We start from the raw sequence: 11,183 nt of genomic DNA, 5'->3' as shown, positions 1-11,183 counted from the left end.
CAGACTGTTGCTTATTTAAAATCCAGAACAGCAACTTTGTGCCTCTGGTCTCTCTGTAAGACTCCGTTAGTTCTGTGTTTGATCTCCACCAACTTCAGGGAAGATGGATATTTGGTTCTTTATAGGGAACTATGATCCACAGCTTTATAATCCCTAATGGTATTTTGAGTTTAACATGGAAAATTAAAGTTATGATCCAAAGAATACAGTCTTTTTTCATAAGAATGGATTGTCCTCATGTTTAATTTTTATTGTCCTCTTTTTAATCTTGGTTATTATTAGATGATCAAGAATCTTTTTATAAAAACAGGGGAAAAAGAAGAAAAAAGAAGAAGAAACACAAAACCTGCAAACATAATCTGGGGACGTATCTCCTGAAGACAGCAGAGGGTTGGAGTTGTAATGGTAATCAGGCTCATGGTGGCTCTTTAGGATCAACCAAGAACGTGTACTGGCATGCTGACACATCACCCACTGATCATCTTCACTTCTACTCACTGTAAGAGGTGGAAAAATCCGTTTTGGGCATGTCATAGCAAAACATAATCTGATAAGGAACTGCTGCCACATTTTCTCATTTAGATTTCTATAGCTCTCTCTCTCTCTCTGTCTGTGTGTGTGTGTGTGGGCGTGCGCGTGCTGGACGGAAGCAGTGGGCGTGATAGTACCTATGTATGAAAGCCATGTGGCACGCCAGTAACAGCACAAGAAGACGTTTTACGCACAGCAACACTAGCCATTGTCGGTAAGTTAGGAACAGCACCTCGGTGTTGAGACATTTCAGCTGCACTTTTTTTGAGTGTCACCATTTATAGACATATATTTGCTTTCAGGTGGAAAGTTACTCTGCTGAAACACATCATGCTGCTACTAAAGGCTTCAGCTCCCTGGCTGCTGCTGGCTTTCCTCGGACAGCTGCTCTCTCTGTCCTGCGGTGCCCGAAAATCGGACAGAGCCGTGTCCAAGGTGGGTGTAGCGGGTGGCCGGGGAAAGTTCTCCACGAAGGAAAGGATGCATTGCACGTGGGTCGCCAGCGAAGTCAGGGACGCGGTCCAGCTACTGGTCAAATGCGAGAACCCGGAGGCGCGCGTCACAGGCGGGATTGCCGACCTGCGCTGTGAATACAACGCCAAACCCCGGGGTTGCCCGGGTTACCTGTCCGAGCCCCAAAACTTCTGGAAGCAGGTGGCACGCGCGCTAAAACGGCTCCAAGGTAAAGTGTGCAAGGACGAGCGCGCGTTGGTGAGGGCCGGGATGTGTAAGCGCGCGCCACGAAGTGCGCACTTCAAGCTGGACATCTCGAGCTCCCGTGTCTCCGCTCAGTCCGGAGACCCGGGGACTCAGCCTCCTCCACCGCCCCCATCATCTCACTCCACCTCCACTGCAACGACAGCGTGCACGAGGCGGCGCGCGGACCACGGCAAAACGGCTGAAGAGTACTGCAGCAGCTCTTGGGCCAGCGTGTGCTCTTTCTTCCTGTCCATGATGCAAAGCGAGGAGGACTGCTAGCTCCAGGACGCATGAGCGGCTTTTTTTGTGTGTCTTTTATTTCTAATCCGCAATAATCAGATTATTCTCTGTGCGCATGCGCACCAGCTTGAGTCTACAGATTTTACTCAGGTGATCTTATTTATGAGTTGAGTTTGACTCAACAGATCAGAGCTGAAGATTTTAGTTTCTTGGAAATGCCATAATTTATGGGCAATTGTGAAAAGTAAGGATTTTCTGTGTTACTCTGGCATTATTTTTTATCCTTGTGTTTTATCCCATAAAGTAGATATGCTCTAATTAGCTTCACTGTTAAACGCTGCTCAGACATTCATCATCCATGGACTTTAATTTTGAATATTTTCTTTCATGTTAATACATTAAAATATAACATTGTGATCATTTGTACATGTATAATCGAAAAAGACACGTTTATTGCATGATCAGACATAATCAGAGCGATTGTCTATAAAGTGTCAGTTTCTCTGTGTGTTTATGTATAATCACCTCATGTTGTGTCATTGAAGCGCTGTTGTGATCCTAGGATCTAAAACCTAGTCCCCGACCTGCAGACAGGAAACATTTTAAGTATGATTAACCGCACTGCTGTTGTTACTTTAATGTAACTGACCCGAATGCTTCTTCCACTGCTGTTTGTCTCGCAGAAGTGCTCATTATGATGAGTTGTCTGTTTTCTTCTACCTCTGGTCATCATTCAACCACTAATGGAAGAATCTGTGTGTTTATCCTCCACATTTGTGTTTTTTAGTCCTTGAGCAATTTGATAAAAAATATAAACAGCAAACGTGTCAGATTTTGTCTTTTCTTGTCCTCAGTAAGTCTTATTTCATTAAAACAGTGTTTCCAACAGTTCAAACTTTTTACTCAAATACTTCTTGTGCATATTATTGTTGGCTGGAGTGACTGTGTCTGCTGATTGGAAGATTGGTGGTTATTTCTCCGGTTCACCAGTGTACATTCTGAGATGTCCTTACACACTGAATAACAAGCACTGGGTGACTGTGGCTCGTAGTCTAAATGAGCTCTGAGTACTCAGTAAGAGCAGTAAAACCATGTGTTTTATATATTCAAGTCCATTTACTAGTCTCATTAATCATAGTCAAGGAACTCATCATCAGTGGCGTTTTTTGATATGGGCAACATGGGCCATGCTGCATCATGGCATTGGCAATTTGCGAGGAGTAAGGGCGCCCTCCATTTACCAGGTGCCCCTGCTGCTTGCTGCACAGGGAGGAGAGGGGCGGGACAGCGGGGGATTCTCTAAAACAAATAAAAACAAACAAAACCAGGGCTTCCAACGTTAACATCACGATTAATGCAATTAATCCATCTGGAGAATGACTCAAAATCCCTGAAATGTCTCTGTCAACGCATTTTGGGCAGTTTGTCCAAAGTTTGTCTATTTTGCTCACCAGATAGATTGATTGCGTTAAAATTTTTTATTGCATTAATCGTAATGACAGCGTTAACGTGTTGACAGACCTACAACAAACACAAAACCAGAAGACATTATGATATAGACTTATAATTTGCACCGATGTGTTTTCTAAATTCTATCACTCACATATAAGTGAGCATGAGGGCCCTCGGTGCACCTGCTTGCTGCTGCTGCTGGTCACACACAACCTGTCGAAAGGGGGGGGGGGGGGGTGCTGCTATCAAATAGTGCACATTTCATTCATAATGTTATCAATCCAAGCCCATTATGTATTAATTGTTTTTTCTGGGTTGTTTTGAAATCCCAGAAGAAGAAAAAAACATACACAAAACTGATTCCACTAAGGTGTAGGTCTGTTAGATATTGTTGTGGGGTTGGGTGTTGATAGTGGAGTGCAAAATTACTGATGGAAGATGGACAAGAAAAGGTCAAAGCTATCAGGTACTCAGTTTAGAAAAAAAGAGAAAAGAAGAGGAGAAAAGAGCAAAAGATACAGGGAAGCAGATGTGTCTTTGGATAATGGCATGTATTATGTATCCTGAAACAAGATAACATTCATCAGTAGGGACTGGGAAAACGTTTACTTTTGTCAGCCACTCGGCTATGATGGTAAACAGTAGGCAGAAAGTAGACACAGATGTGGCTTAGTTAATCTTTCGGACTGTGTTCAGCATAGTGTTAATTAGCCATTAACTGGAAGAGGTGTGTTGTTGATTTGTCTGCTATTCTCAATGTAAGACGAATTATAATGACTGTTTGTTAGCCATTTGCATACTCTCTCTCTCTCTCTCTCTCTCTCTCTCTCTCTCTCTCTCTCTCTCTCTCACACACTATATAAAATATTTATCAGGTCAAATTTAGTATGGTTCTGACAACAGTTGTCACAATAAAATATGTTAATTTGCAATCCTTATATATATATGTGTGTGGAGGGAGTGTTCGTCCAGGGCACCAAACAGGCCCCTGCTCATCATGTACTAAATAACTGCTCAGACTGCTTTAACTTTTTAAAAATGTTCTTTCTGCTCTTGGCTCCATATGATGTCAGTGAGCGTGGCTATTTCTAATATGATCATAGGGCACACAGCAATACATCTGCTGTTTAAACCTTCTGTTTTTGAGGGGCACCCAATCAGAAGAAAGTTGGGATAGAGATAGAGGAAAAATATAAATAAACTGAGGGACTGGTCTAAGCCCCGAATGAGATAAATAAGGACTAGTATGATCTGTGAAATTATGCATAGCTGCTCTACAAGTCTAAGAATAACAATGTGGATTTGATAATGTACACAAACAGTCTCTGTGCAGCGCACATATCCATCCATTGTATCCATCCATCCTCTTCTGCTTATCCAATCCAAGGTTGGGGTGTGGGCCTTATCCTAGCAGGGCAAGAGGTAGGGAACACCCCAGAAAGTTCGCTAGTCTCTCACAGGGCTAACACAGAAGACAGATAATCATTCACATTCACACCTACAGCCAACTTAGACTAGACTTAGGGACAGGGGGAACATGGAAACTCCTTACATGTGTTTTAAGCTTGTTTTAAAGCCCTCCAACAATTTTAAACTTTGTATCTGACATTTGTGCTGAACAAAACATCTTCCACCTCACAATCAGGGCACACTTCTGTATGGCCGATGAAATGATTTGTGAACTACACCACACAGAGTTGAGACCCAGATGACTTGCCCTGAGGGTAACACTCCACAAAATCATGAAAGACTCAAATGCATAACCGGTCCAGTTGTGCATGGCATCCAAACAGGAGGCTTGTTCCTGAAGTTTCCTGCAGAAGCCTCTAATTATCTTCTCAGTGACAACAACCGGTGTCACGAACGCTTGTTCTCACAGAAATATAAGTAGTAAGACTCGAATGTTACAGATGTGTGCACTCATGTGTGTATATGTGTGGTCCCTGGACAAGGGAGTGTTGCCTCTGACCTCTTTGCTCCCTCAGACAGACACATAAAAGTTGCCTGGAGTGTGACTTCCACCTTTTCCACATCAGTCCTCTCTCTTAGACGCCATAAAAGAGATGCTCAAAGACAAACTGTTCGAACAAATCCTTCATCACAGCTCAAGAGTGCAATCAAGTGTCACCACACAGTCAGAGGTTAGAGGTTAAGGGTGAAGTAGGAAATAGTACCACCAAAATGTCTCCCCACCTCTATTTTTAGTTGTCTTGTGGGTTAATTTGTTTTACCCAGGGGTGACTGCAGATAAGAAGGAAAATCCACAAGCAGGATACAGGGATCAGATCCTTAAATGTTTGCTTAAGGTGATCCAGTATCCAGAGCCAATTCACTTTATAAGCCATTTGTAAGTGGATTCTTCCACTCAAATTCAAGGACTGACTTCTTTGCCGTGTTTGTAAAATTACTGCATATTACAAAAATATCACACACAGGAACATTAATGGACGCCTAATAGATTATACTTTATTATACTTTAACCTTTCTTACACATAGAATTTTTTTTAAATCCATGATTTTGACTTGATATTTAATACGTCATTTTTTAATCTTCTGCTTGTGCTTTTATATATGTGATCATGCCGGGGCCTTTGTGTATGGAATTTCCATGTTTTCCCTGTGCCTGCATGGACTCTCCCAGTACTCCAGCTTCCTCCCAGTCCAAAGACATGCTTGTTAGGTTAATGAGTTATTCTACACTTGGCGTAGGCATGAACGGTTGTCTTTCTCTGTGCATTAGCGCTGTGAGAGTCTGGTGACCTTTCCACAGTGTATCCCAACTCTCACCCTTTGACAGCTGGGATAATGCCCACCCCAGCTTTGGATGGGATAAGCAGAAGAGGAGGGATGGATGGAAAACCTCATAAAGACTGCTTCTGTGTTTTCAAGAGTTTCAGTGTGTTAAAATGAAAAGCAAATGAGAGCAAATACCAGAGGAAATTCAATCCCAGGCACTTTGGTGGCGTTGTCGGATGACTTGAAGTTACTCTCGATGGTCGGCAAACTGATGAAGTATATCAAACACACATAAGAATTTATATGTGATTGTAAGATTTGTAAGGTATTGACTTGTAGTAATGCTGTAGGAGTGATTAGGTGGGTGTATTCAGAGGAATTTGCTTGTAGTCCCACCTCACAGGTGTTTGAGCACACAGGCACACACACAAAGTTTTTCCTTTAGTCAGTTAATATTACGTTAAAAAAAAGCATTCAAATATTATAATATGTGCTTCTCTTGTGAATCCAGTGTCACTTTGTGAGCCCTCTCGACCTTAAACAGAAATCTATTTTAAAAAAAGAAATGTGTTACAGTTTTTCTCAGTTGCTTTGGTGCATTTCTCACAACAGAATTAAACTTTGCACAATAGTTAGTTCAACCTCCACAGCATGTAGTCGTTTTGACACAACCTTGTGGCGGTTTCATGTTCAAAGGCAAATGCCTTTGGACATGAAGCAGTTGAGTAAGTACAAATATCTAAAGAATGGTCACTTTTGACTTGCTATTCATCACTATCTCCTTGCTTTTATCATGAATGTCACAATTATTTATACTTGTACCGGCTGAATAGTCATTGTCCTTACAACTAATAGTCTTCATTGCTTGTGTCAGTGCACTCAAAATTGTTGAACATCTTGTCAAACAATTTGTACACCCATTTTGAAAACCCTATTTTTAAGGAGTTTCCATGAAAATCTCCATAAATTACTTTTCTCAGGTGAACCTTATCTCACACTAATGAAAATTGGTGTGTGTTACTCTTACTTGCAACCAATGAAAAGCCTCTTCTACCCAGTCACAGGTGAATCGCGTTACAGTATCCCCTACTCTACAAGTATATATATAATGTAAACCAACAGACAGGATTGGCATGAGGTGCATACTGAATCTACAAAACTGCAGATCATGGAACGTCAGCCTTGCGGAAGAGGGGTGAGGATCGGTGGAGGACGAGGACGAGGACAAAACCGGGTAAGAAGAGGCCAACCACATAGACACGTTCCTGATGAAATCAGGGCAACACTTGTGGATCATGTGATAAACCATGGCCTCACAATGGCCGAGGCTGGTCGAAGGGTGCAGCTAAATGTTGGGAGAACTACTGTAAGTTCTATTATTCAGACATTTTGTCGGGAAAACGGGTGAGCATACTGTAATGTAGTTATTCAGCACAAACTAATTTGCTCTGCACTTAGTCATACAGGAGACTTGCATTAGGACATGACCTTATAGATCTTTACATATAGACGTACTGTAACTGAAGCGCAGACTTGGCCCAGGTGTGGCATAGTGTGCTGTGGTACAATACAGTAATGCTGTAAAGAAAGGAGTTTTGAATGATAGTCCTGTAACAATTACTGTAAGCATGTTTGCGCTTATTTATGTTTGTGTTTTTTCATCTGCATCTCAAAAAGGACTGCCAGACAACCTAGAAGAGGTGGAAGAGGTCCACTTTTGACTCCGCAGCAAGAGGAAAGAATTTGTGCAATGGTGGCTGCAAACAACACTTTGAGACTGAGAGAAATACAAAGAACTGTCGTAGAAGATGACACAATCTTCGGAAATATTCAGTCAATATCAATTTCCACCACAGACAGAGTCCTCAGATGGAATGAAATGTCCATGAAGCAATTGTACAAAGTACTATTTGAACGGAACAGTGATTGAGTGAAGGAGCTCCGTCACCAGTATGTACAGGTAAAACATGTTTGCATATGTACCTCTGTTTACTGTAAAAGTTTAGGCCATGTACTGCACTTACATTTCTGCATGTTACTGTAATCCTATTTACAATTCAAACTGTACAATCTGTTGTGCCAAATGGACCATTACAGACTTTTGTATTCTCATCCTTTGTATAGCGTATCCTGGAATTGGAAGCCAGGGAACCCCTGCACACGTTTGTATATCTTGACGAAGCGGGATTCAATCTCGCAAAAGGCAGACTGCGTGGACGAAATCACATTGGAGAAAGAGCCACCATTGATGTCCCAGGCCAACGAGGAGGAAATATTACAATGTGTGCAGCAATCTCAGAAAATGGCGTTCACACCCATATTCCTCGTATTGGTGCATACAATACACAACACCTGTTGGCTTTTCTGGACGCTCTTTATAGGGACCTAATCCCACAAAATGAAAGGGATGATCCTGGTGACAATCGGACAATGTATGTAGTGGTTTGGGATAATGTTAGCTTCCATCACTCTGCTGTAGTCAGGCAGTGGTTTGCAGCACACGACAGGATGCTTATGGAGTTTCTTCCTCCTTACACTCCATTCCTAAATCCAATTGAGGAGTTTTTCTCTTCCTGGAGGTGGAAGGTATATGACAGGCATCCACATACCCAAATGACCCTGCTAGCAGCTATGGATGCAGCTTGTGATGACATCACAGCAGAGTCCTGCAGAGGGTGGATTCGACACTCCAGAAGATACTTTCCCCAATGCATCGATAGAGCTGACATTCGCTGTGATGTTGATGCAAATATGTGGGCAGACAGACGGGAGCGTCTAGATAGCAATGATTGATATGCAGCAGTGTCTGTTTTTCAGTTTGTTTGTTTTTTGTTTCATGACTGCTGCAGTAAGGTTTACTGTCTAAGTGAGTTTATGTTTGCTGTAAAATGTTTGATTTACTGTATTTCCCCAGTTGCACAATGCTATGAACAGATTCAATTAAATATTATCAAGAGTGCATATGAAGTGTCTTGATTTTCCTTTACAATTTATGGTTTTCAACATGCCATGCATGCTGTCCAGACTTGACATGTCATTGGGAAGCACCTACAAAAAAAATCCGTCACAATGAGAACATGTTCAAACCATTTGATTTTGTGACCAAAGGTGCTGGTGTAATGACTTGTAATTGTGACAGCCCTGACACTTTGATATAAGTACTTGCTTTTGATGAATATATTATCTGTTTTGATTAAGGGACTTGCTTTTGAAGCATTGACTACTTATTTTGAACAACTAACTTTTCTTTTTGATGAAGTGACTCACTTTTGCAAGTTATCCACCATGTTTTGCAGTTTGCACTAATTGTTTTGAGAAGAGCCTTAGTAGTGGTGCAGAGACCAATTCTGTTGTGAGAAATGCACCAAAGCAACTGAGGAAAAACTAAACAAATTGTACCTAAAGTTTGGGCTTCTGCCAAAGAGACTTGCAGACACTGTTAAAGAAAGGAAATCAAACAAAAATTAATGATAGTCTTTTTGTTTCTTTAAAATTCATGAAATACTAATGTAAATGCATGTTGTACAGTATTTGTGTAAAGCCTCTTCACAGCATGAGGAGCCCTGTTAAGACGGATTATCTGAAACTGTTACTCTAAGCCCTGATGAGGCGAAGAAGCCCCTGGGGGGAGACTCATTATTATCAATAATCATCAGCTCATCTGAGTCATATTCAGGTATGTGCATCTCCTTATCCTTCCTGTATAGGTTACACTGGGCACGTCTCGTCTTGTTTATTCCTCTTATAGAGGAAGCTATAGCTGTGAAAGCAGCAGCCTTTGAGTCCTTGGTTCAAAGTATTACATCACCTTCTTTAGAAAACCCCTTTGATGTGTTCCCATCTCCTCTTCAGTCAGTCTAAAGACACAAAACCCTTTTGTACAAGTGTCTTCCTGATGAATAATAATAAAAAACATGTGAAAACACGTTTCTAAGTCTTCAGTTCAGCACTTTAGCCCTGCTCAGAAACATTTAGACTTTAAGACTTTAATGCCAAAACAGCAGGTTTTTCATAGACTTGTAAAACTGTTAAAAAAAACAAACAAACAGATTAGCCTAATTTTTGGACATTATTACCATGCTTCTGCATAAAGATGCAGACACATACCCTCAGCATGACTTGATGAAAGCAGATGAGAATAGCAGCCACGTGACCTTTTATCAGACTTATTAAATCCAAGTAAAAGTTAAAAAAAAAAGATTTTAATTCTATTTTGTTTTGTGTCTTATCAAATTGCAAGAAGAACATACTAACACTTTTTACCATATATATATATATATTAGTGTTGTCAGCATAGATAGATAGCTAGATAGATAGATAGATAGATAGATGGATGGATGAACTTGTACCACAGTGACGGGAAGAGAAAAGTAGGAAGAAACAGCTCATCATACAAACAATACCACATCATCTTTCAAACATGGCACAAGCAACATTACAGTACATGTATGTGTGCACAAAGGTCACACATTCAAAGTGTTTTTTGATAGTGTGACAGCTGAAAAAGGTATCGGGATGATTTGTGAAATGTACAGGTCCATACCTTCTGCTCAGTTCAAGAGCTTCTTGACGCAAAGAAAGGAGATATTCTTCAGTGCTTTTCAGTTATTAAATACAACACTGAATACTAATGCACAAATAAACAGCAACTGAGGGAGGTTTCAGTAAAGCCCTGGCAGAGCATTTTAAGGGAGGAAACCAGCTTTATCCCAGTTGATGAGCTTTTCATTAGAGTAACTACACCAGACAGTACCGTATGACATTGTTAGCATTTTACATTATAAATGAGCCATCTTTTTCCTCTTGAAGCGTAGACAGTCACAGACACAATTAGGCTGCACAACGTTTGTCACAAAGCCATTTATCTTTCATTGATTTGCTTCTTTCTCTGGACACATTAACCAGCGTCTAATCCTCTTTCTTAAACAAACTTCCCATCAGATTCTTTTGTAGTTCACAGAGCCTTGGCCAGTGTGTGGAGCAGGGGGAGGGGCTGCATGTCAGACAGGAAAAATATCAAAGCACAGCTCAACGCTCAACCAAATACCCATGACAAAATCTGAAAAGCTGACTGTTCACATGCCCGCTCATAGTCTCCCACACCCAAAGACACACAACACAAACAGGTAGGAGGAGTCAATGGTATTGTTCTTCTAGTGACTCGAGGTGGTCTGACCCCACACCCAGCTGTTTGGACCTCATTATTGGCTGCCGGTTTCTGTGGCAACAATAAATGCCAACCTCTTCCATGACAACAATGACAGAGTATCATAACAAGACCTGAGATAATCCCTCCTTTATCAAACACATACACTGAGGCGTGAAAAGCACATTCCTCTCACTTTTATCGTTAGTATGCAGGTATTGACTTAGCTGAAGTCAGTACCTGCATAGTGAACTTTACAGTGAACATCCATCCAGATCGTTTGGTACAACAAAGGCAGTAAAGCTTTTCATTATGCCTCATCACCAGTAGATGATATATATGATATACATGCAGTAGTGGTTTAATCTGACCTTTTTCT

The 11,183-nt window shown here is 41.1% G+C and overlaps 1 protein-coding gene across 1 annotated transcript; it reads left to right on the top strand.

Annotated features, from left to right (window-relative positions):
- Positions 1-651: 651 nt before the first annotated feature.
- Positions 652-2,400, top strand: LOC146385773 (fibroblast growth factor-binding protein 1-like). The gene is made up of 2 exons (XM_084930012.1): positions 652-745; positions 834-2,400. Exons 1-2 carry the CDS (start codon positions 675-677, stop codon positions 1,507-1,509), a joined length of 747 nt encoding a protein of 248 aa, XP_084786138.1. The 5' UTR covers positions 652-674; the 3' UTR covers positions 1,510-2,400.
- The last annotated feature ends 8,783 nt before the right edge of the window (positions 2,401-11,183 follow it).

The sequence above is a fragment of the Perissodus microlepis genome, chromosome 6 (assembly GCF_051167445.1).
Source record: "Perissodus microlepis isolate ML-2025 ecotype Zambia chromosome 6, ASM5116744v1, whole genome shotgun sequence".
NCBI classification, from domain to species: domain Eukaryota; kingdom Metazoa; phylum Chordata; class Actinopteri; order Cichliformes; family Cichlidae; genus Perissodus; species Perissodus microlepis.
This window is presented reverse-complemented; position numbering and strand designations above follow the sequence as displayed.